The following is a 26,463-nucleotide window of genomic DNA, read 5'->3' as shown; positions in this document are numbered from 1 at the left end:
TGTGTGCCGGGCAGCTGCTACTCTCTGTGCCAGCATGTCACATGTCTGTCCCTTTGCTTGTGTGGGCCACCGAGTCTCAGGAAGGGTATGCTCGCTTTCCTGTTATCAGGGGTAAACCATGCTATAAGACTGAAAACCTTCCATCCTCCTAACCTGAAGTGAAAAGATTCTGGAATCATCTATGTTCTTGATCCCTTCCTTCCATCAGCACCGACATAATTGTCATGGAAACAAACTGCTGCTGGTGTCGGAGGTCCTCCCTGTCTCACCTCCGATGCCTTCTCTTTGTCCATCTACCCCTTCACCAGACAGAAATGCCTCTCAGCTCTCCTGCCACCCCCACTGGGACAGCATCTCTCCAAAGATGAGGAGGCCCTGGGGGGATCAGTCGAGGGGAGAGAGCTGCCCTCACAGTCTCTCACCATGGCTGAACTGGCTTCCTTATGTCTGAAACACTTAGAAGGAAAACACCTTCATCTTCCAAAGTTTGAAACATGAAATCTGACCCTATTTTAATAATTTTAAATTTGATTCAGTCTGCAGCCTCCAAGCTGACTTTGTGTACCTAAGTCATGCTTTTAAAGAAAACAATCTTTGAAGAAATGTGGGACTTCCAATTACCTTCTTATCCCTGACCAAAGTTGTTAAAATCTTCCGTTAACTGGGGTGGGGTTGGGGGAAGGCTGGTTCAATTGGTTATATTTCCTCCATGGTCACTCGTTCCCATGTTTGTGTAAAAATGTCAGGAGTAGAGGCTGGAGAAGGTCATGTTTTGAATAAACCCACTCATGCCCAAGTGCTCAGTTTCATAAAGCACTGGAATTACTTACCTCGACTTCCTTTTCAGTGAGTGGAGGGGCACTGTGAAAAAAAGACACAGAAATGAACTTTGTCCAACCCATGAAATTAAACCCAAAGGTGCCTTTGAACAAGCAGCAGACCAGGTGTTCCCAGGAATTGGAGTAAGCAGGGCTGGCGAGATGGAAAAGATGCAGGGTACACTTTGCGTGAGTTCTATAACCTATGAGATACTGCCCAAACACTGACTCCTACAGAGGAAGTGAGTTGGAAAATATTAGATTCTGGGGTCAGTACTCTCCAAGCGCCTTTCCTAACGGTGACTTTGGATGAGCTATTTAATCTAAGTTTGCTCATCTATAAAATGGGAACAGTGTCTATCTTGCAGGAGTCTTATAAGGAATACATGTATGTATGTAAATATATATATACAATACATGCATATATATGTGGGTTTATATTCACACATATGTGACATCTACACAATTGTTTGTGTGTATATACGTATACAGCATATATGTATGTATATACATGTATGTGTACATCTGTATATATACATGTGACGTCTACACGTGGTGGGCACTCAGGAGATGTTGACTATTAGTATGACTAACAGGTGTGCTGTGAAGTCTTAATGAGAGAATACACAAGCTATATAATTTATGAGTTGTGTACATCTCAACAGCCATTATCATTTTCCCGGGGCTGCTCAGGTCTGTAAAGCCTGACCCTTCTCTTGCCCCTGAGGACTGTGACGAGGGTGCATGTGAGCCAGAGAATAAATGGTAGGAAAGAGTGGCCAGAGCTCTTCTCCCTACCAAGGGCCTCCTCTGATGGCTGGAATCAGATCAGGCGAGAAAGTCCCAGCTGATGCAGAGGGCGTGGTTCCCCCAGCAAGCACCCTCCACTCTGCACGCTCGCTCTGCCACCACTCTGGCTGTTGGCTAAAGCTAGCACAGCTCAGAAACCTGGACAACGTAAATAACAAACGGGCCCTTTCCTGTGCTGGGGAGGGAGGACGAGGAGGAGTCCCACCGGCGTCACAGGACTTGGCAACACAGTGTGCCATCGATAAGGCTCTCAGGAAACACAGCTTCCTCCCTTTGACGGGTGTGGAGGGACCCTGAGAGCAAAGGTAGGGGTCAGCAGTCTCTGCAAGGGGCTGGTTCTCACCCCTGACAAAGGACTATGAGAACCTTCCTGTCAGGATGAGACAACAAGACCCCACGGCCATCTAGTCAGCAAAGTACAGAGCACGAGATAAACAAGTGCAAAGATGTTAGATGCTTGCAATTCTTGCCACAACCCCATCCATCAGGCCCTTTCCTCTGGGGGCCAGCCAAGAATCTCAACTCTATAGGTAGAGCATGCACATCTTGCTTAAATGGTGTATCAAAACTTATTGAGCTTACCTTTGACTCTTGACTTTGTTTGGACATTATGTGAAAATTACATATTTTCATCAATTATTAACCAAACTTATTTTTCAACCTTGATTACTCACTGACTGCTTTTCTTTTTGCTATAAAACACTTTTTTTTTTTTTTAATGTACAAGGGAGGGCACAGGGAGGTGGGGTTTAAGTAATAAAACTGCATGACAAGGCCAGCTCCCAAAGCAGAGAGCTCTACCTCATGAACTGTCATTGGCAGGCAAGGGGGCAAAGCCATTACCCTCCAAAAAGGTGGTGACGTATGAGGAGACCAGTTTGGATGACATCGTGTGCCTCAGAATTCAAACTGCCTTAAGAGGCCTTAGAATAAAATCGAGGGCCTCTGTGAACTGTCCCATACCAGACTCTCCTTCTCACTCTTCAGCCATGTTGGCTGTTTCCTTTTCAAACACACTTATCTCTTGTGGCCCCAGGGTCTCTGCATTTATTGTTCTTCCCTTTTTTTCATTCTCTTACATTTGTAATTCAGTAGTTTTTAGTATTGGAGAAGGCAATGGCACCCCACTTCAGTACTCTTGCCTGGAAAATCCCATGGATGGAGGAGCCTGGTAGGCTGCAGTCCGTGGGGTCGCTAAGAGTTGGACATGACTGAGTGACTTCACTTTCACTTTTCACTTTCATGCACTGGAGAAGGAAATGGCAACCCACTCCAGTGTTCTTGCCTGGAGAATCCCAGGGACGGGGGCTGCCGTCTATGGGGTCGCACAGAGTCGGACACGACTGAAGTGACTAGCAGTTTTTAGTATATTCATAGAATTGTACAAACATCATTACAGTCAACCTTAGAACTTTTTAATCATCCCCAAAAGGAACTCTGAACCAATTAGCAGTCACTCTCCCAACCCCCATCCTGAGCCCTGGACAACCACTAATGTACTTTGTCTCTATGGATGTCCCTATTCTGGATATCTCATATAAACGGAGTCATACAACACGTGACTGACTTCTTTCACTTACCATAATGTTTTCAAGGTTCATTCACCTGGTAGCATATACAAATACTTCATTTTTATGGCTGAATAGTATCCTATTCTGTGGATATATCAGATTTTACTCATCTGTTTATTAGTTGATAGGCATTTGGTTTGTTTCCACTTTTAGCTATTATGAAAAATGCTTATTATTGAACATTCACATTCCAGTTTTTGTGTGGGCACATATTTCCATCTCTGCTACATGTGTAACAGTGGAATTGCTGGGTCATATGATAACTGTATGCTTAACTTTTTGAGGAATTGTTATTCAAAGTGGCTGTACCATTTTACTGAGAATTTCAATTCCTTCACATCCTCACCAACATTTGCTACTGCCCATGTTCTTTATTGGGTTTCCCTGGTGGCACAGTCGGTAAAGAATTGGCCTGCGATGTGGGAGACCTGGGTTTGATTCCTGGGTTGGGAAAATCCCCTGGAGGAGGGCATGGCAACCCACTCCAGTATTTGAATACTGGAGTTCCTCCATGAACAGAGGGGCCTGGAGGTCTGCAGTCCATGGGGTCACAAAGAGTTGGACACAACTGAGCGACTAAACACAGCACAGCACATGTTTTCTATTATAACTATTCTAGAGATTTTAAATTATATCTCATTTTAGCCATTTATGATAAATGATAAATCATTCATTTAATGAATTTACTATTCATGATAAACCATTTGAATTTGCGTTTCCCTAACGACTGAAGTGACTTAGCAGCAGCAGCAGCAATGACTAAAAGATGAGGAAAGGAAGGCACCTAAAAGATGGCAGAGTAGACGGACGTGCGCTCATCTTCTCTGGGAACTCCAAAATTGCAACCAACTGCTGAATAACCATTGACAGGACAATGTTGGATTCTACCCAAAAAATACCCCACGTCCAAGGGCAAAGGAGAAGCCTCAACAAGGGGAGGAGGGGAAAAATCACATTTAGAATCAAAGCCCATACCTTCCAGAGATGCTCGGAGGGCTCAGACAAAACCTTGTGCATGCCAGGACCCAGGGACCCCACAAGAGACTGAACCAGACTTGCCTAAGAGTGTCCAGGAGTCGCCAGTGGAGGCATGGGTAGACAGTGGCCTTCTCTGGGGTCAGGGGCACTGAATACAACAGTCCTGGCATAAGTCCTTTTGAAGGAGGACCCCCTACCATGGTTTGGCCTCAGGCCACCCTCACCCATCAACAGAAAATTGGGTTAAAGATTTACTTAGTATGACCCTGCCCATCAGAGCAGGACCAGGATTCCCTGACAGCCAGTCCCTACCATCAGGAAGTTTCCACAAACCTCTTATCCTTATCCATCAGAGGGCAGACAGAATGGAAACTACAATTATAGAAAACTAACCAAACTGATCACTTGGATCACAGCCTTGTCTAACTCAATGAAACTATGAGCCATGAAACTATGTAGGGCCACCCAAGATGGACGGGTCACGGTGGAGAGTTCTGACAAGACATGGTCCACTGGAGAAGGGAATGACAAACAACTTCAGTATTCTTGCCTTGAGAACCCCATTAATATTGTGAAATGCCAAAAAGTTATGACACTGAAAGATGAACTCCTCAGGTGGGTAGGTGCCCAATATGCTACTGGAGAAGAGTGGAGAAGAATGAAGAGGCTGAGCCAAAGCAAAAACACCACCCAGCTGTGGTTGTGACTGGTGATGGAAGTAAAGTCAGATGCTGTAATGAACAATATTGCATAGGAACATGGAATGTTAGGTCCATGAATCAAGGTAAATTGGAAGTGGTCAAAAATGAGTGAGGCAAGAGTGAACATCAATATTTTAGGAATCAGTGAACTAAAATGGACTGAAATGGGTGAATTTAATTCAGAAAATCATTATATCTACTACCGTGGGCAAGAATCCCTTGGAAGAAATGAAGTAGCCATCATGGTCAACAGAAGAGTCCGAAATGCAGTACTCGGGTGCAATCTCAAAAACAACAGAATGATCTCTGTTCGTTTCCATGGCAAACCTTTCAAGATCACAGTGATCCAAGTCTAAGCCCCAACCACTAACGCTGAAGGAACTGAAGTTGAAAGGTTCTGTGAACACCTACAAGACCTTCTAGAACTAACACCAGAAAAAGATGTCCTTTTTATCATAGGGGACTGAAATGCAAAAGTAGGAAGTCAAGAGGTACCTGGAATAACAGGAAAGTTTGGCCTTGGGGCACAAAATGAAGCGAGGCAAAGGCTGTTAGAGTTTCACCTGATCATAGCAAACACCCTCTTCCAACAACACGAGAGACGACTCTACACATGGACATCACCAGATGGTCAACACCGAAATCAGACTGATCATATTCTCTGTAACCAAAGATGGAGAAGCTCTCCACAGTCAGCAAAAGCAAGACCAGGAGCTGACTGTGGCTCAGATCATGAACTCCTCCATCGCAAAAGTCAGACTTAAACTGAAGAAAGTAGGGAAAACCAGCAGACCATTCAGGTATGACCTAAATAAAATCCCTACAATTATACAGTGGAAGCAGCAAATAGGTTCAAGGGATTAGATCTGATACATAGAGTGCCTGAAGAACTATGGAAAAAGGTTCAGAACACTGTACAGGAGGTGATGATCAAAACCATCCTCAAGAAGTGCAAAAACGCAAAATCATTGTCTGAGGAGGCCTTACAAACAGCTGAGTAGAGAAGCAAAAGGCAAAGGAGAAAAGGAAAGATATATCCATCTGAATGCAGAGTTCCAAAGAAGAGCAAGGAGAGATAAGAAAGCCTTCCTCAGCGATCAATGCAAAGAATAGAGGAAAACAATAGAATAGGAAAGACTAGAGATCTCTTCAAGAAAATTAGAGATACCAAGGGAATATTACATCCAAAGATGGGCTCAATAAAGGACAAAAACAGTTTGGACCTAATGGAAGCAGAAGATATTAAGAACAGGTAGCAAGAATACACAGGAGACCTGTACAAAAAAGATCTTTATGACCCAGATGGTGTTTATGACCACGATGGTGTGATCACTCACCTAGAACCAGACATCCTGGACAGTGAAGTCAAGTGGGCCTTAGGAAGCATCACTACAAAGAAAGCTAGTGGAGGTGATGGAATTCCAGTTCAGCTATTTCAAATCCTCAGAGATGATGGTGTGAAAGTGCTGCACTCAATACGCCAGCAAATTTGGAAAACTCAGCAGTGGCCACAGGACTGGAAAAGATCAGTTTTCATTTCAATCCCAAAGAAAGGCAATGCCAAACAATGTTCAAACTACCACACAATCACACTCATCTTACATGTTAGCAAAGTAATGCTCAAAATTCTCCAAGCTAGGCTTCAACAGTACTTGAATTGAATTCCAATCAGGTGTTCAAGTTGGATTTAGAATAGGCAGAGGAACCAGAGATCAAATTGCCAACATCTGTTGGATCATAGAAAAAGCAAGAGTATTCCAGAAAATTATCTACCTCTGCTTCATTAACTATACTAAAACCTTTGACTGTGTGGATCACAGCAAACTGTGGAAAATTCTTAAAGAGATGGGAATACCAGACCACCTTACCTGCCTCCTGAGAAACCTGTATGCAGGTCAGGAAGCAACAGTTAGAACCAGAACATGGAACAACAGACTGATTCCAAATTGGAAAAGGAGTTCGTCAAGGCTGTATACTGTCACCCTGCTTATTTAACTTATATGCAGAGTACATCATGAGAAATGAGGGGCTGGAAGAAGCACAAGCTGGAATCAAGATTGCCGGGAGAAATATCAATAACCTCAGATATGCAGATGACACCACCCTTATGGCAGAAAGTGAAGAGGACTAAAAAGCCTCTTGATGAAGGTGAAAGAGGAGAGTGAAAAGGTTGGCTTGAAGCTCAACATTCAATGGAATTTAGAAAGATGCAAATGATAACCCTGTATAAGAGACAGCAAAAGAGACACAGATGTATAGAATAGTCTTTGGGACTCTGTGGGAGAGGGTGAGGGTGGGATGATTTGGGAGAATGGCATTGAAACATGTATGTTGTCATATGTGAAACGAATCACCAGTTCAGGGTCGATGCATGTTACAGGATGCTCAGGGCTGGTGTGGGGGATGACCCAGAGGGAGGATAAAGGGAGGAGGGAGATAGGAGGGGGGTTCAGGAAGGGGAACTCATGTACACCCGGGGCGGATTCATGTCAATGTATGGCAAAACCAACCAATATAATATTGTAAAATAATCAGCCTCCAATAAAAAAAAACAAAACTCAACATTCAGAAAACTAAGATCACGGCATCTGGCCCTATCACTTCATGGCAAATAGATGGGGAAACAGTGGAAACAGTGTCAGACTGTTTTTTTGGGCTCCAAAATTACTGCAGATGGTGATTGCAGCCATGAAATTAAAAGACACGTACTCCTTGGAAGGAAAGTTATGACCAACCTAGATAGCATATTAAAAAACAGAGACATTACTTTGTCAACAAAGGTCCATCTAGTCAAGGCTATGGTTTTTCCAGTAGTCATGTATGGATGTGAGAGTTGGACCATAAAGAAAGCTGAGCGCTGAAGAATTGATGTTTTTGAATTGTGGTGTTGGAGAAGACTCTTAAGAGTCCCTTGGACTGCAAGGAAATCTAACCACTCCATCCTAAAGGAAATCAGTCCTGAATATTCATTGGAAGGATTGATGCTAAAGGTCCAATATTTTGGTTACCTGATGTGAAGAGCTGACTCATTTGAAAAGACCCTGAAGCTGGGAAAGATTGAGGGCAGGAGGAGAGGGGGACGACAGAGGATGCGATGGTTGGATGGCATCATTGACTCAATGGACATGAGTTTAAGCAAGCTCTGGGAGTTAGTGATGGACAGGGAAGCCTGGTGAGATGCAGTCCATGGGATCACAAAGAGTCAGACACTACTAAGTGACTGAACTGAATGACGGATGATGCTGAGCGTACTTTCATGTGTTCATACATATTCTTTGAAGAAATGTCTATTTAAATCCTTTGTCCACTTAAAGATATTAGTTGTCAATACTACTCAGGCATAAAAAACGAAATCGAAATTTTGTTATTTGAAGCAACAAATATGGCATTATGCTAGGTAAAATAAGTCAGAAAGAGAAAGACAAATGTATGACCTCACTTATGTGGAATCTGAAAAAATACAGCAAGCTATTAAATATAACAAAAAAGAAACAGAATTACAGATATAGGTTACTAGTGGGGAGAGGGAAAGAGGGAGGAAGAAGGGCAATATAGGAATAGGGATTAAGAGGTACAAATTATAGTAAAAGAAAAAAAAGGCTGTAAAGATATTGTACAAAAACAGGGAATATAGTCAGTATTTTATGATGACTATAAATGGAGTACAACCTTTTTAAATTGTGAGTCATTATATTGTATATCTGTAACTTATATAATATTGCACAACTATATTTCAATAAAAATTTAAAATTATTTTTAAAATTTAACAAATGTTGTGTTATTGAATTATAAGTTCTTTATATATTATAGAAACAAGCCCCTTATCATATACACGCTTTGCAAATATTTCCTCCTATTCTGTGGGTTGTCTCTTCACTTTCTCGATGGCATTGTTTGCATCACAAAAAGAATGTTCACTTCTGAACCTTACCTGCTCTCTGAGGTTGGAACCACCTCATCTAGCCCTTTATTATTCTTTTTGTTTTGGGTGCATTCGCCCTGCTTGGACTATCGGACTTTGACCTTTCTGGGGTCAAAACTCAAGTCTGGTGCTCTTGTGTTCCACCCAGAATCGAACACAGGGGCCACCCCGTGTGGGCTCTTGTGCAGCCCATGCCCCGATTTTACCTTCCAGGGAGGGACTTGTGGACCCGCAGTTTGCGAAGCAGCACATCAGAAATATTGGGCATGACATCCAGCCCGCCCTTTGACTCTTCTTCCTCAATAGCTGAGGAGAGTTCAGAAGGGTGTCCTGGAAAAACAGAAAAAAGTATTTAACTTATAAAATGTCTGTTTAAAATCACAGTAATATTCTTGGCAGTTTGCTTCAGAGGGTAAGGAAGAACTTTTACATTTATTAGAACCTGGTTATATGCCAGGGGCTTCATAATTGTTATTTTATCCTCACAATAACTCAATGAGCTAGACTTTAATCATCCCATTTTACAGGTGGGTAAACCAAGACTCAGCAAGATTAATATTGTGTTGGCCAAAAAGTTCATTTGGGTATATCCAAACAAACACTTTGGTCATAGAACTGGTAAATGGCATGAACTACAAACAGTTCTATCTCCTCTAAGTTCTCTGTTCTTGCCACTTCTCCCCACAGGACCAAGCAGTCTCATTTGTCTGGGGTCTGAGATTGGTTTTTGGCAATTGGAAGCTGGCTGGTTCTTTGGCTATAACGTTTAGAAAAGTCCCCTCTCTTTGGCAGGCTTCTCAGGAGGCCGGCTGCCCAACTAATCTTCCTCAAATGAATTCCATCATCTGTGTCCCACTTAGAAATAAGCATTTGCTTCCATATTTCCACAGATAGGAGTAGAAACAGGGTTTTTCCAGAGTAGAGCTAAGGTCATTAGATCTTTGATCTTTTGTGGCTCTCTGAAATAGTTGCCTCTGAGTTAGTTGTCCTGAGTTTTCCTGAGTTGCCTCAGGACCAATAAAAAGCTTTTTTTTTGTTTTTTCCAAATATCTCCTAAACCTTTCCTTGGTCTGTGCTCTGAAGGCAGAAATAACAAGCCAAGTGTTCTCTTTCCCACAGACTTTTCTCGTGTTCCCAGACAGCTCCAAAGCTTCCTTTCTCCATCTCCCCAACTGTTCAGCGTGGCCTCTAGATACATCCCATGCCCCGCATTCTGGCTGTTGCTACCCAGAGGCTCCGATGTGCTCCATCAAACTCTTCTCTCTGGAGCGTGTTGGCAATGTCCTTTGCATTGACCTCGGTTATTCATTTGGCAAAGACTTGCTGTGCCCTACGGGCTCATAGCACACTTCGAATTAAAAGTCTCAAATCTCATTTACTTGAGCTAAACCAAATATCTATGTCTCATACAAAGCTTACTTTCCATTGCAGGACTTTATAATTATCCATCTTTTACCATCTTTCATGGATTTGGGACCAGCAGATTTCCAGAACTATAGTCAAGGCCTGAGATCAGGACTATGGGCAAGGTTGTGGTAGCCATCTAAATGGAGCTAAGATTGGAGTCATGAATTAGAAGCCTCCTCAAGTGAGATCACGTGGTGAGATAACTAGGTATACTTTGGCTCTAGGTGAAGAATGTTTACATACTTAGATCTTTCCAACAACTGAACAGTGTTGATGATGTTCCTGGTCCTCAAGGCATCCAACAGAGTCTGCAGAACCATCTATCAAAGCCAGGGCAGCAATCCTTCTTGGGATATGGGATTCTACTCATATCAGGTAGCTAGTTCTCTTAGCTACCTGTCACCTCTTGAGTTCTGCCCTGACACTTACTGCTCTCTGACATTTTCACGTGACTGATGGCAAACCTTGTGGTGCCTTTGGCCTCACTCTGCCTTTATGTATCCCCACTGCATCCAGCAGAGAGATAACGAAGAAGTGGGCTCCTGAGAAATCTGTAGGGTTGACAGAACTATACAAGATCTAATAATCATAGGGAAGTCATAAGAGGGGGGTTTTGCCTGGAAAAGTCCCCTAGGTAGAACCCCACCCATTAAAATGGCTCTCTTAAGAGTGATCCCATGGGATTTCCCTGGTGGTCCAGTGGCTAAGACTCTGGGTTTCCAATGCAGGGGTCCCAGTTTCGATCCCTGGTCAGGGAAAGAGACCCCACACGCATCAACTAAAGATCTCACATGCCACAGTGAAGATCAAAGATCCTGCACGCTGCAACTAAGAACTGGCACAGCCAAATAAATAAGTAAATATCATTTTTTAAAATGGTGATCCTAGAACTAGTGGCTCTCAAAACCAGCCACCCTTCTGACTGCAACCAAATTGACAACAATGCCAACAAAAAATTTTAAAGTCAACTAAAAATATATCACAACTCTCAAATACGGGAAAAGATAATACTCTAGAAATAATGGTCAGAGAAAAAAATTTCCTGGAAATAAATGTAGAGCTCCTAACCTTGTTAACCCTTTCTTCCTCCCTCAAAGAATCAGTCCTGAGAGGAAGATATCAGAGGTAATGGTAAAGTTGTGATAAACTTTTGTAGTCACTTTTGTGACTATAGAGCCAGAAGAGAACAGGGCCAAGGGCTGAGTGGGCAGATGCAGAGGCATTCAGAAAGTTTTTCTGGAGTAGAAAGATCTCCACCCCACCAAACAACACTTCAACAAGATGAAGAATTGCCTGTGCGGCTGTTTGCTTTTCATACTGAGCAGGAGAGGAGAAGAAAGGAAAAGCAGAATGACAGCATGGTATTCTACCAGAGCTGATGATCTCAAACAACACAAAGGGATTTACCAGAAAGGAAGATCCATGAGAAAATAAATCAAACAAGTCCCTCTGATGCAGTGAGTGGCAGAAGACACACGGAAAACCCAGCTGAAAACTGACCCACCCATCCTGCACTTCTGAGAAACAGCCGAGTGGCCAAACTCTTTGAATTTTGTCTGTCTTTTTCTTCCTTTCTCTGGCAGAAGAGTGAGAGTGGCTGCTGGCAATGGATGGGTCAAGTGTGGAAAACAAACACCTGGGCAGATTGTCCCTATAATTCTACCCTGAACTAGTGAAATAATCCATGCCTTACTACTGCCCACCCAAGGGAATAAGATATACCCCCACTTTGGTGTAATAAATTCAAGTGCTATGGTACGAACAAAGTTATAGAAAAAGCAGAAACCAACCCACAACCACCACTACCCACAGCTCCATCTGAACTTCCTCTTTTCCCCATTCTCCAGGCAGTGACCAAGCAGACACAAAATACCCAGCCCTCAACGAAGCGCTGCCAGGAGGACAGAGAGCTCAGAAAAGGTAGAAAGAAGCCAATGAAAGTTGATCTACACAATATATCTAGGTCAAGAGAAACTTCAAGTAGAAATGTTCTTATCAAAAATAAATGAAAACGAATCTCACGGCAACTACACAAAAATAGTCAAAAGAGGAAGGAAAGTAGGGAGGAAGGTGTAAAGGAAAGAAGAAAGGAAGCATGCAGGACACAGATGTCAGGATGGAAACAGAGATGCAAGAAACATGTCAAAAATGCATTTTTGTCTAAAGTGTATGCCACTAGTGCTTTGACTCAAGGAGAAATTAGAACCACCCCCCACAATGAAAAAAAGAATCAGAGGTAAAATCAGAGGACGGCATAAAATGGAAGAAGATTATAATCTAAGAAAACAAACTGAAGACCAAAAATAATAAAACAAAGCAAAAAATCCTAAAAATATTGTTCAAGCAGGTATTAGAAAAGGCAGAGGAACCAGAGATCAAATTGCCAACATCCTCTGGATCACGGAGAAAGCAAGAGTTCCAGAAAAACATCTATTTCTGCTTCATTGACTATGCCAAAGCCTTTGACTGTGTGGATCACAATGAACTGTGGAACATTCTGAAAGAGATGGGAATACAAGACCACCTGACCTGCCTCTTGAGAAACCTGTATGCAGGTCAGGAAGCAACAGTTAGAACTGGACATGGAACAACAGACTGGTTCCAAATAGGAAAAGGAGTACATCAAAACTGTATATTGTCACCCTGCTTATTTAACTTATATGCAGAGTACATCATGAGGAATGCTGGGCTGGAAGAAGCACCAGCTGGAATCAAGATTGCTGGGAGAAATATCAATAACCTCAGATATGCAGATGACATCACCCTTATGGCAGAAAGTGAAGAGGACTAAAAAGCCTCTTGATGAAGGTGAAAGAGGAGAGTGAAAAGGTTGGCTTGAAGCTCAACAGTCAGAAAACAAAGATCATGGCATCTGGTCCCATCACTTCATGGGAAATAGATGGAAAAACAGTGGAAACAGTGTCAGACTTTATTTTTTTGGGCTCCAAAATCACTGCAGATGCTGATTGCAGCCACGAAATTAAAAGATGCTTACTCCTTGGAAGGAAAGTTATGACCAACCTAGATAGCATATTAAAAAGCAGAGACATTACTTTGCCAACAAAGGTCCGTCTAGTCAAGGCTATGGTTTTTCCCGTGGTCATGAATGGATGTGAGAGTTGGACTGTGAAGAAAGCTGATCGCTGAAGAATTGATGCTTTTGAACTGTGGTGTTGGAGAAGACTCTTGAGAGTCCCTCGGACTGCAAGGAGATCCAACCAGTCCATTCTAAAGGAAATCAATCCTGGGTGTTCATTGGAAGGACTGATGCTAAAGCTGAAACTCCAATACTTTGGCCACCTCATGCGACGAGTTGACTCACTGGAAAAGAGTCTGATGCTGGGAGGGATTGGGGGCAGGAGGAGAAGGGGATGACAGAGAATGAGATGGCTGGATGGCATCACCGACTCTGTGGACATGAGTTTGAGTGAACTCCGGGAGTTGGTGATGGACAGGGAGGCCTGGTGTGCTGTGATTCATAGGGTCACAAAGAGTCGGACACGACTTAGCGACTGAACTGAACTGAACCAATATGTTGGAAATATGAAGAAATAAAAACAAAGCCTCAAGTTGAGTTAGTGGAGGAAACTGAGATGAGCACAAGGAATAAGAAAGGAAAGAAAGATTAAAGTGTTGAGAGGTAGAATAATGGACCTACAGTGGAGACACTGATGAGAAATTTCCAGATTATGGTGGCTCTGAAGCAGGGGAAAAACAAAAGGAACAAAGAACAGAGTCAAAGACATGAGAGAAGAAAAATTTCCTCCATGAAGAGAAAAGCCAAATTTGCAGACTGAAAAAGCACACCACTACAGAAAAAAATACACGTATATATATATATCTTATTCTTTCTGTGTATGTAGATACATCTTATATAGATCTGTATCTATATATTTTCTCCAACTACCCTCATAGAAAGAGTAAGCCACCTACAGGGAAAGGTGAGGATTGAGAGGTGCTGTAAATAAGCTGGTCTTAGGCTTCTTGGCAACACTGAATACAGTGTAGCATTTATAAAGATCTGGGGAAAAGAGAGATCCAGAATGTATAACCATCCAAGCTCTCTTTCGAGGGACTTCCTTCCCTGGTGGCTCAGTGGTAAAGAATCCACCTGCCAATGCAGGAAGGTGTGTTCAGTCTCTGGGTCAGGAAGATCCCCTGGAGAAGGGAATGATAACCCACTCCAATATTATTGCCTGGGAAATTTCATGGACAGAGGAGCCTGGTGGGCTACAGTCCATGGGGTCACAAACAGTTGGACGTCAGTTAGTGACTAAACAGACAATGGCAACAGTACCTCAATTATATTTTTAAAGTGTTTATATTTCTTGTTACTTTGTGGCTCAGATAATCATACACTGCATCCTTTTTAGACGTATATCAAAGACTGGTTCTGGGCCCCTGATTCTGTTTTATTCTGATAAGTACTGTACCACTTTAATTACTACTGCCTTATAATATGTTCTAAGTATATAGTCAGTTACTTCTCCCCTCTTGTTGCTTTTTTTTTTTTTAAAAGAGTATTCATTATATTTTAAAGATTTGGTGAAAATTAATAGAAAGAGCAACTAGACAAGAATTCAGGAGATTGGACTTCATGGCCAAATACCACTTAACAGTGTCTGGTGTCTTTGTGACCCCATGGACTGTAGCCCTCCAGGCTCCTCTGTCCATAGGATTCTCCAGGCGAGAATACTGGAGTGGGTTGCCATGCCCTCCTCCAGGGGATCTTCCCGACCTAGGCATCGAATCTGCATCCCCTCCTGGGCAGGGAGTTTCTTTACCACTGAGTCACCTGGGAAGCCCAATCTTTGAGATAACAGAATCTTAAATCTTTAGATACATGTATCTTATTAAATAAAACAAAACCCAAAGCATTAGTAACATAAATACAGATATAACTATATATAAACTGCTAGAAAACATATTTACTACCCCAATTAAGGAGAAATAATTGGGCTTCCCTGGTGGCTCAGATGGTAAAGAATCCAACTGCAATGTAGGAGACCTGAGTTTGATCCCTGGGTCAGGAAGATCCCCTGGAGAAGGGAATGGCTACCCACTCCAGTATTGTTGCCTGGAGAATCCCACGGACAAAGTAGTCTGGTGGGCTTTAGTCCACGGAGTCGCAAAGAGTTGGACATGACTGAGTGACTAACACATATACACTGGAGAGAATAAAAAGTTGTTGCTTTTTATGAATTTTGGGGGTTGTGGGTAAAATTTTAAGATAAATCTTTTCCTAGGGTTTTAGACCTGCTTTAATAAAGAAGTTAGAAATTAAAAGTAGAGATTATATCATATTTTTTCCGAAGATCTCATCTAAAGATTATTAATTAAAAAAAAATTAGTTCTTTAAAAAATTACTGGATATTTTACTTCTGTGAATCTTCTTGTCAATGCTGAATAGGTAGGTGTTATTATATGTCAGACTGTGTGCTAAGTCACTTCAGTTGTGTCTGACTCTTTGCAACCCTCTGGACTGTAACCTGCCAGGCTCCTCTGTCCAAGAGATTTCGCAGACAAGAATACTGGAGTGCGTTGCCATGCCCTTCCCCAGGGGATCTTCCTGACCCAGGGATTGAATCCATGTCTCTTACATCTCCTGTACTGGCATGCAGGTTCTTTACCACTACCGCCACCTGGGAAACCCCTATGTCAGACTGGGGGCTTCCAGCATGGCTGGTGGCACCATGGACATGAACACATAGCGATCCTTAAGCAGAAGGCTTCTGTGCTGAGAATGACTGAATGAGCACCAGCCATCCAGAGAGGTAAGTCAGGACAGGGAGCTTGGGGTGGAGGGGAGGCAAGACCTCCCCCCAAGTCTTCCTTTCTGAAGATAAGTCTGGCAAGAGGGTGGGTGGGGCCTTGCAATCCTTAGGAAGAAGGGGCTGGGGTCTGGACTCTGTGGTGACTGTAGATTAGAAAGCAAGCGATGACTCTGCTGTCTCAAAAAGAGGAACTGTTCTAGTGGGTGACATCCTGGGTGTGAGAGGAAAAGGAAAAGGAAGCATCAGAAGTTCAGGCCTGGGTCACCCTTCCAGACTCACTAGGTGCTAATGAGACTCAGGGAGGACTGGCAGGATCTGGAACATGGGCTGGTTGGAAGGAGGCAAGTTTAGAGGTTCTCTGAGTGAGCAGGAAACACCATCTGAGTCATTCATTCATCCATCTGCAAATATTTAGCAAGGGCCTGCTCTGTGTCCAGCCCACACTTGCCACCGGGGCGGACAAAGGCCCTGACAGGAAGTGCAGTGTTTACACGTTCAGCTTCTTTGATCTGGAGAAAAGGAATCCAGCCCTAGCCTGAGGAGAGTGTCTCTTCAATCCCACCTACCTTTTTCCTGCTCAGCCGCTTCACTAAGTTCTGGAAGCTTGAGCCCCACTAAGTTCTGATTTCTCAGCAGGATGTGCTCCTTTTTGGGGAAAGAAAGACGACATTTCAGATGGTGACCTCAGGCTGGACTCCTCCCTTGGTTCTAAGGCTCTGTGACTGCTCAGTCTCACAGAGCAGACACTAGGAACATGGACAGTCACAACACGTGAGGGACAGTAGGAAGACTGCTTCTCTCCCGGCCCATAGAGGTGCTAGAAACCCCAGCTTCAGCACCCTATTCCCTGAGTCAGGAATTGTCCTTGGTGTGGCTGCCTTTTAAAATAGGCCTATGAGCCTTGGGCGAGAGAGCCGCCAGCCACACAGTGGCTGAAGGCTGGAGGACAAACAGAAGCAGAGCCCGGGGCTCTGGGGAAGGAAGGTCCCCTGGGTGTGTATGGAGCTGCCAAAGATGGAAACAATCTCTGTGATCTCATGGCTGTGCTCTGAGCTGGCTGGAGCCTCCTGCCTTGTTGTTCTTGGGCATAAGTGCCCACTTCCGGGACTTGTGTCCTCTCCTGCCCCCAGCTCCTCAGTGGCCTGTGATGGCACCTCTTGAGATGTTAAACTCTCTAGACCAATGAGGACTGCAGATTGCCACCCCAAGGCAGCAAGCCAGCAGCCCCTGCTGCTGGGGGCCTCACCAGTGGAGCTGGGGAGAGATCAGGCTGCTGACTCCAGGTATGTGGCACAGGAAGCCTCATACTTGTACCAAGTCCAAGACCAGCGCCCCCAAGAGGAATTGCCGGACAGGGCTCCTTGGACCTAGGACTTGTGCTTTCTAAGAGTGTTTTCAGTGTCCCTGTAGCAGAGGCCACTTGGGCAGTTTGCCTCCTGGATGAAGGAGAGGAACAGGCCAGCAGAGGGAGCTCTGGCCCAAATGGAAGTCACAGGCCAGGGCCGTTTACCTGTTTCTTTAGCCAGCCAGCCACCCACAACCAAGTAGCTCTCAGGACCCTGGCTTGGGGTAGCGGTGAGGGGCTGGGGATGAGGTCAGATGCAGGGCAGTGGTTAGTGAAATGGGGCTTCCAGATTCTTTCTACTTTGCTGCAGAGAGAAACATGCAGGGGTCTGGGGGTGGCCTGTTGCCTGGGCCTGCCCTCTGACGCCCAGAAGCCCAAGAAGGCAAATGAATGCCTGACCATTTGGCTTCCTGGGTGTCACTCCACCCTGCGGAGTCCTGGCTGCCTTGGGCCTCTGGGGAAGGAGGGCTCAGGTAAGGATTTCTTTTAGTAACCTCTTTTCTTCCTCACATCCGGGGCTCTCTCTCCCCCATCTCTGGATGCCCCTCAGTCATTCCCTGCTCAGCGTGGCAGCCTCATGACAGACAGTTGTGTCTGGTTTGATGGCCAGTGAAAGCTGGGGACATCACGGATATTGGAAGAAATTCACCAAGAGGGAGTAGCCCTTCCTGGCTGGGAATGATGGATTTGAGGTCCTTTGTTAACAAGCAACAGGGAGGAAAGCTTGGGGGCATGACAGAAAGAAAAGCCATCCCATCCTTGTCTGTCCAAGGTGACAGGGCGCTCCATCAAAGGCTTCTTGCTCATAAGGCATCAGCTCTGGCTGGAGCGGGGAAGCACAGCCCAGCACTGAGGACCCATGTACCCCTCCATACACCCACTTTCCCCTCAAAATGTGGCTTTGTGTGGCAGCTACTTCCCAACTGACCTCACCTGAGTGAGCGAGTAAAAGCCCTCAAAGATGATATTTATGCAGAGTGCACAGCCCAGCGGGCCTGGCTTCTCAGGGTGGGGACATTTAGGGCTCTACAAGGCCCACGTCTGGGCCAGAGCCACCCCAGCTCAGTCCAGTGGTCCTCAGCCCAGGGTGGGGACTTGCATGCCCAGCCCACCCCAGGAGGCCCCAGAAACCCACCTCACGAAGCTTGGTCAGTTTCTGCATCCTCACAGGCTGCACTTGTATCTGAAAGTCTTTGAGTCCAGGCGCCTTGGCCAGCTTGCTGCCAGCTTTGCCTGTAAAACGCTTCTCTTCCTCAGCCAGCGGCAGCTTGGCAAGCACTTTCTGCAGCCGGGGGCCGGGTTCTTCGGGGCCACTGTCCCAGGACACTCCCCGCAGCAGGGGCGGCCGGGATGTTGGGGGCCACAGCTCAGCTTTGGAGCCAACCTTGGACCCTGTGGGCTCTCCAAATGTACTCTTCCCCTGGGGGGCCTGGGGAGCCGCCCCCCCAGAGCCCTGGGATGGACCTCTGGGCAGAGGGTTGCCCTCCTTGGCTGTCTTTGCCAGCGGCTTTCCCAGCTCGCTCTCCACGGGGCCAGGCTGGGGGCTGTTAAGGGCCATCTTCCCACCACTTCCTGGGCCAGAAGCGGGGCCCTTGGGTATGGCCTCCGGGCGCTGGAGGGGATCGAAGTTTTCCTTTTGTTCTATTGTAATTTCTTTGGACTTCTCAACTGTGGGAGAGCGGGGAGTCAGCCTGCCCTGAGACAGTTTTCTCTGGTCATTCTGCTTCCGGTCAGCTAGCCCTTTGAGGACATTCTGAAAAAGACAAGGTAAATTTGGGACCCCGGAGGCAGGTTGGAGAGAAGAATGGTGAGTTCACTTCTGCTGTGGGGTCTCTACCCCACAGACCCTGCTAAGGGGGTGGGCTAGGTGGAAAGGGAGGACTGCAAAGTCACATCTGAGCCAGTAAAGGGAACCTACAAACAAGCATGAGGTTTATAAAACAGACTGGAAAAGTGGACCTGCCATTCAAAACCTGCCAAGAACTTCTTGAGGGCTAGGAGCTGCAGAGGACAGTGGAACGAAGGACAGCATGGGGGCAGTCACAAGTTCTGGCTTTGACTCAGCTGCCCCAGATTCTAGCCCGGACTCTGCCTGGCAAGGCCCTTAACTCTTAGGGCCTTGGATTTCCCATCAGGTTTGTAAACTCCCTGAAATTATATGCAAATGTATATGTGTTGTTCGTGGGCTGTATGTATTTTTCTGGGAAGAGAATCCACAGCTTTCAACAATTTCTCAGAGTTCTATGATCCAAAAGAGGTGACAGATCACTGAATGAGATGATTCTTGCAAAGCTGATATTTTCCTGTTCAGAAGTTCTAAGATTCTATATTCTTTCCTTTCCCAGGGAGACCTGCTTTGTGAGGTGCTTGTGGGTCTGTGTGGGTATTTGTGTGGCTGTCCTGTGTGTGTGCTGACACTCTAACAGAGGACTCTCTCCCAGACCCAGTCCTATCAATAGATGAGATTATATTCTGTGCTGCCGTTGACGCCACCGTGAGCAGTTGACTCTGAGCAGGTGTGGGACTCTTCTTTTGCTCATCAGCCAAGAGAAAGTTTTCCAGGTGACCCCCAAGAAGAGCCCCAACTAGGGGCTGGAGCTTCCCTGCAATTTCCATGCAAGCTGACTGGAGCAGCAGATTTGCCTGGCTTTTGTTGGGTCCGGAGGTCCCCCGGGTCTCTGGCAGCAGCCTGGCTGGGGGTCTAGGGCTATGAGCAGGACGGCCATGGAGGTCGTTCCCACTAAACCTCACCTCCTCACCTCCTCCTCCTCAGAATTCTAGTCAACGCAGGGCAGGGGAAACTTCTAGCTTCCTCAGCCTGGACCTTCCACTCACGCACACCCACTGGCAGGCTGCCCCGGGCCTAGCCTTCTGGGACACCGTGTCTCCCACACTCAAATCATCCCAGTTGGGCAGAGCTCAAACTCACAGACTCGCCAAGGTGAGGTGAAGGGACTTCGGCCTCATCCCCCTTCTGCTGGAGAAAGTAAACACGAGTCAGCCAGCCATGTGAAGAGGCCCTATCTCCTCTTGAAACACTCTCAAGGAGACTCTACAGTGGTGTCGATGCCTCCCCCGCCCAGCAGCCCCACCCCCCGTGGGTCATGGGGGGCCTCTCAGGAGTTAAGGGGTAAGAGAAGAGACTAGCTGGCATAGAAACCCCACGGCAGCCCCATTACCTGTGGTGGTGCTCCGGGCAGAGGGGACGGTGGGCCACTGCACACATCCAAACCTAAAAGAGTCCAGATGCTGGTGAGTGACACCCAGCGCCCCCAGATTCTCAGCTGTCCTCCCCAGAAGGTCCTCCCTTAGGTCCCTCAGGCCTAGAGCCAGTGTTTGTTGAATACCCCTCATAATGCTGCTCCACAGGAAGCCCTCATCTAATCATCATAGAAACCGCATAAGCAGGCTGGGGCAGAGGGAGAGCAAGGCCACACAGCCAAGAGAGTCAGCACTGGGCTCTGAACCCAGGTTGCCTGGCCCAAGCCTGAGCTTGCCCTGCAGCTCCAACCAGGGCAAGCTGCTCTCCTGGGCACCTCACTCCTTCCCTGGCTGAGTTGCGGTTATGGCTCTGAACACAGTCTCATGAAGGGAAACAGTCAAAACACAAATTGTGGCCCAAGCAGAGGCCTTTGCAGTAAGCTCTGAGGTCACCTCTCTCCGAGGCCTCTCTGGACAAGGGGCCCCAGTCAAAGCTCGCTCCCACTACTTGCTCCCATCCTCACCCTGGGCCAGGCCCACCTCCCCACACTAGCTCGAAGCCCTGAAAGCAAATACATCTTCCTCCTCTGAGGCTGCCTAGCCAGGCCCCAGGGGGAAGGGGCCAAGAGAGGGTCCTGAGTGAGAAGTCCGCAGGATGGGAGCCCTGGGGCGGGACTGAGCCGCCACCCAGCAGGAGGAGCCAGGGCAGGCGATGTCAGGGGACTGGGCCTCACCGGGCGGCGTGGGGACGGTGAGGGAGTTGCTCTGAGAGGACGCAGGAGAAGCTCCGGGGCTGAGGTTTGGGGAAATAGCTGTGGAGACACACAAATTGGCCAGCATTTGTGAAGGTTCAGGACTTCATCTGACAAAGACATCCTTTCAGGTTATATCTCAACCTTAGGGACTGGGTCTGCCTCGTCGGGCTCACAGGCTGATTCTAGACTCTATATAAGGCTTCTGCCACAGCCTAATCCCTCCCTGCCCCAACAGAGGGGGCACTGAGGTCACTTAGGGGTGACGGATGGCAATTTGGATCTTACTCCTCACTCCTGGCCTCAACCCAAAGTACCTTCTAGAAACAGAGGACCTGGCATCGCTTGGCAGGTATAGCTCCAAAGGCTGTGCCTCTTAGACTTGCCAGGATGGCCCTGATTTTAATTGCACCCCTTGTCTCCTAAGTACATTCAGACTTGTCTAACTGCCCCAAATTTTTGCTCAAGAAAAAAGAGTGACTTTAGCCAAAGGGTTAACAGGAGGATTTCAGGGTCCAGGAAAACCTTCTAATCCAGAAATTTCATAAAAGCACCAAAGACCACATTCCCTTCCCCTTAGTAGCTAGGATCTTTCCTAGGGTCTCCAGCTGGAGGTCAAGGAGAGGGATCCCAGTGCCGGCTTCTCCTGACCTTCGCAGAGGAGATGCCCATAGAACAAGGACTCCTGGGGATGGTGAGATGCCACACAGACCTGACTTGCAGGGTGGCCCAGGGGTCTGTACACGCTGGCATGACACAAAGAGTTTCTCTTCTTTCAGGGCTCAGGGACTGGGGAGCCCAGGTCAAGCTCATGGATATCATATGGGCTAGTATTTCTTGGCAAAGCAGGAGGACACAATGGTAACACAGAGCCCCCCAAAACTGAAAGGTAAAAGAGTTTTCTGCTAGAGTTGGGTATTTCAGAGCTTCTGATATGGGACAAGATGCCCTCCCCTCACAGGATCCTCTTCATGAGGCTCGGTCCTCCTGGGGCTTAGAGGCCTGGTGGTAGGTGCATTGAGGGCATCCCTCAGAACCAGGGCTCCTGCTACAACTGATGCCTGGCCCTCCCCACCCCCACACCCCTCAGAGAGACTCAGAGTGGCCACCTGTCCTCCTACCTGGTGAGGATTCTCTGGGACTGCTCCTGGACTTCCTTCCACGGCGGGTCAGGAACCGCTCACTCACCGACTTAGCTTCCTCCAGTAGCGCCAGGTTTTTCTTCTTGTCCTCCTCTGAGATGCTGATGTCTGGCAGCTGGTCATTGACCAGGTCAATGACGTGCCCTGCAGGGTCTGCAGAGGCAAACGAGCTCCAGGTAAAACCCATGGAATCCTTGGTCCCTCAGGGCCTCAGCCCTGCCCCCAATCCCCAGCCCCCAGCCCACGGATGCTGCCCAGAGTGGACTTGGCCAGCCAACCTCGACCCAATTCCAGGCCCTGGAGAGGGCTATGTGGGGACAGACAGGCTCCCTCAGCAGGCCTAGCCCCACCAGCCCATGGCTGTGGCATGTCTTCTGTCACAAATGATCATGAAGTCCCCCATGAAATTCCCTGCCCTAAACTTTACCGTCGGGTTTCCCTGGTGGCTCAGAGGTTAAAGCGTCTGCCTCCAATGCGGGAGACCTGGGTCCGATCCCTGGGTCGGGAAGATCCCCTGGAGAAGGAAATGGTAACCCACTCCAGTATTCTTGCCTGGAGAATCCCATGGACGGAGAAGCCTGGCAGGCTACAGTCCACGGGGTCGCAAAGAGTCGGACACGACTGAGCGACTGAACGGAACGGAACGGAAACTCTACTGTCAGAAGCCCCACCTGTGCTATCTGCTCCCCTAGTGTTCTTCCTTTGGGTCTCTGTTCCTTTAACGAGCCAAGGACACAATTTCCATCATTTTCCCCTCTATTCACACTGTTCACCCCTGTGCTGTGCTAAGTTGCTTCAGTCATGTCTGACTCTGTGTGACCCGATGGACTGTAGCCCACCAGGCTCCTCTGTCCATGGGATTCTCCAGGAAAGAATACTGGAGTGGGTTCCCATTCCCTCCTCCAGGGGATCTTCCTGACCCAGGGATTGAACCCGTGTCTCTTACGTCTCCTGCATTGGTAGGCAGGTTCTTTACCACTAGCTCCACCTGGGAAGCCCCTCTATCCTTATTCTATCCTTCTCTGAAACTTATCCCTATCCTTCTCCAAAACTGCCCCTTCTCCAGGAGACTTTCCCCGGGTGAGCAATACCACCTCTCAGCCAGCTGCTCAGAAACATGGGAGTCACTCCACACTCTTTCTTCTTTCTTAGTCCATCTGCTGCTGCTAAGTCACTTCAGTCATGTCTGACTCTGTGTGACCCCATAGACGGAAGCCCACCAGGCTCCCCCTTCCCTGGGATTCTCCAGGCAAGAACACTGGAGTGGGTTGCCATTTCCTAGGTCCCTCCAACTCATCATCAAGTAAATATCCCTGGAACCTGTGCAAAAATCTCCATTTTTTTGCTCAGCAGCTGTAACTTACTAGCTCAATTACATCAGCACCTCCCAGGTCCTTTCCACCTCCAGGTTCCCTGCACCATCCCATCCTCCGCTGCCTCTCAGAGTGACCATCCTAAGAGCCTCATCTGACCATGCAGTTCTCCTGCCTCAGCTCAGCAGGATTCCTCACGGTCCGCAGGGTGACGTCGGATGCCCAGCTGGGTCCAGCCACTCTCCCTGATCCCACTTACTCCTCTCCTCCAGCCCCTCTGTGGTGAACAGCTCCCGTCATGCCTCTCTAGCTTCCTTTCCTCCTTCTTCCAGTCAGAGCTCCCCAGTCCATACTGGGTGAAGCTCACTGGAGTCTCAGTCATGTTGGGAAATTAGGAAGGAGCTAAACCCTGTTGCCCACCTCATCTCATGTACCAGTAATGGAACTGTGTACCATCCTCAGCCAGTCGATGAGCTCAGTCCCCCTGGGTGGCTGGCTCAGGGATGGCCAGGCGAGGCAGTGAGAGGCAATTCTGAGAAAGGTGTTGGGTATGTGGGAAAGAGGAACTCTCTTTTCACTGAAGGGATATGAGTTGCTCATAGACATTTGCCCAGAAGAAAACCAACACACAAGACAGGAGACTCGGGAGAGGGGAGGAGACGATTGCTCATGACCCAGCGCGAGCACCTGGGGTTAGCACACCCTGAAAGCACAGGCCCTGGCTTTTATTTATTTTTATTTTTTGGCATGAGTTTCTATGACGTGAGAGTCCTGACTAATACACACAGCAAAGCATTCAGTTGCTCTGTTAAGGCTCCTGCTCCCCAACAATGTTGATTCTTCCATCCAGATGACCTTTCTTCCCTCTTGTCCACCTCTCTAAGGCACAACTCAGATACCCTCTCATCTGGAATGCCTATCCAACCTTCCCCGTCTCTAGCCAGAATTGGTCCCCTTCTTGACTCAGTTTCCCTGACACTTCTGTGAAGGACCTTGCCACACAGTGTCTTGATTCTATCTGTTCATTTGTCAGTCTCCTCACCAACAGTGAGTGACATGCAAGCAGAGACCACACCTGTATTTGTGTTGGGCCAGAGCAGGCTCTGAGATACACTGGGGAAGGAGAAGGTGGTTGGGGCAGCCAGCCTTGCAGATAAGCACACACGTACCCAGATGTGGGCCTTTCTAGCTGGGGGCAGAGGGCCTCACCCAACCCTTCTGTCTCCCTTTGCCTCATCTTCCTCTGTATGCCCAGGACTTGTCTTTTTACCAAAACAACCTAAAATCAGATATAATACTTCTGGGCTCAAACACAGAGGGCTCATCGATTTTGCCCTGTTGGGCTTCTAGGGACGGACTTATCTGAGAAATAGGAGTGGGGAAGAAGCCAAGCTGCCAAGGTGGCAGACCTCAGTCTTCCTACTCAAACATACCTTCAGTTGGACTTCTACCTCTGGTTGCAGAAATAAGAGAAATCAGCCTGGCCCTTACCCACAGAAGTCAGCGAAGCAGTGGAAACCTTCAAGTGTCGGTGAGAAAGCCTCCTGTGGGGACTGTGGGCTCTGAAAGACAGGACAGAATCACCTTGTTAAGAAAATTTGTCCACGGAGCATGTAAATAGGTGTCTAGATGCTTGCCTATGCTTTCAAAGTCATCCTAGAGCATGGCTTTCAATCTCATCTAAGCTTGGGATTTGTTAGAAACATGCATTCTCAGGCCCCACTCACCAACAGGATCAGAAACTCTGGGGATGGGGTCCAACACTGTGTGATTGATTGAACAAGTCCCACCCCCACAACCAGGCACTTCTGATGCTCACTAAACCACTTCCCTGAGGAGATGTAACTTTGTTTATCAGGGCTCAGACTCTGAGCATCTAACTTGCAGAAAACTCATAAAATGTGAATAATTGCCTGGTTGAGATGCAGATGATTTCTGTTGGGTAAAAAAGATTAAAAAAATAAGGTTTCATTGTTCCGTGAAACGTTAACCTATTTTATATCTAACTTAAGCAATCTTATTCTAGCTTTCTTGTCCTCTCACTGATTATAATCAGTTCAGTTCAGTTCAGTTCAGTCGCTCAGTCGTGTCCGACTCTTTGCGACCCCATGAATCACAGCATGCCAGGCCTCCCTGATTATATTAAGTATGTCCATTTCTTGTATCCTTTTTTGAACCAGCTTTGTATTCCTGTTGGTCCCCCCACCCCGTTAATGAGTTAAATAAATCTTTGACACAAAAATCTTTGACACATGCTCATTACATATCTGTATTAGGGTTATCTTTGTAGCTTTTTGGAAAGTATACTTAGGCCATCTCATGGCAGCTAGACGAATGCATGAGCTAGTGCCGTGTAAGAGGTAGTGGCATCCCTGTGCCTGTGAGCCAGTATTCCTCCCACGAGGTCATCTGCCACACAGGCAGAATACTAGTCAAGAATCCACATCTTTCAGGTCTGTTTGCAAATATATGGACAGATATTATAGGAAACTCCCCTGCTATGACTTGTGCTTTTCTTAAAGGTTAGCCGAGTGCAAAGATCCGAATCCAGGAGAGAAAATAATATGGGGGAAGGTGAGGTAATGGAAAAATGCCATGCTCTCTCTCTCATTTTGAAAAACCGTTTGATTTTATTTTATCAATAAAATCATCAAGAAAGAAGAAAAGATTTATTAAAAAGGAACAGAATTGTCTAATCCCACATGCTAGGAAATAGTGCCCTTATTGCA

General features: G+C 46.8%; 1 protein-coding gene across 6 annotated transcripts in view; it reads right to left on the bottom strand.

Moving 5' to 3' along the window:
* IRAG1 (inositol 1,4,5-triphosphate receptor associated 1) overlaps positions 1 to 26,463 on the bottom strand; it is a 124,302-nt gene that overhangs the window by 32,388 nt on the left and 65,451 nt on the right. For 3 of the 6 annotated variants that reach the window (XM_055423371.2, XM_055423374.2, XM_088843083.1), the window contains 9 exons: positions 25,226 to 25,296; positions 22,401 to 22,574; positions 21,262 to 21,339; positions 20,506 to 20,558; positions 20,256 to 20,303; positions 18,462 to 19,079; positions 16,548 to 16,626; positions 9,007 to 9,130; positions 831 to 861 (listed from right to left, as the gene is read on the bottom strand). In XM_055423371.2, the coding sequence (XP_055279346.2) occupies positions 831 to 861; positions 9,007 to 9,130; positions 16,548 to 16,626; positions 18,462 to 19,079; positions 20,256 to 20,303; positions 20,506 to 20,558; positions 21,262 to 21,339; positions 22,401 to 22,574; positions 25,226 to 25,296 (1,276 nt within the window). The remainder of the gene's footprint in view (positions 1 to 830; positions 862 to 9,006; positions 9,131 to 16,547; positions 16,627 to 18,461; positions 19,080 to 20,255; positions 20,304 to 20,505; positions 20,559 to 21,261; positions 21,340 to 22,400; positions 22,575 to 25,225; positions 25,297 to 26,463) is intronic. The other 3 variants (XM_055423372.2, XM_088843084.1, XM_055423373.2) reach the window with 2 other exon arrangements.

This window comes from Moschus berezovskii, chromosome 14 (genome assembly GCF_049115385.1).
Source record: "Moschus berezovskii isolate FMDL1 chromosome 14, NW_MosBer_1.0, whole genome shotgun sequence".
In the NCBI taxonomy this organism is placed as follows: Eukaryota; Metazoa; Chordata; class Mammalia; order Artiodactyla; family Moschidae; genus Moschus; species Moschus berezovskii.
Note: the sequence above shows the minus strand (reverse complement) of the source record. Positions and strands in the feature narration are given on the sequence as shown.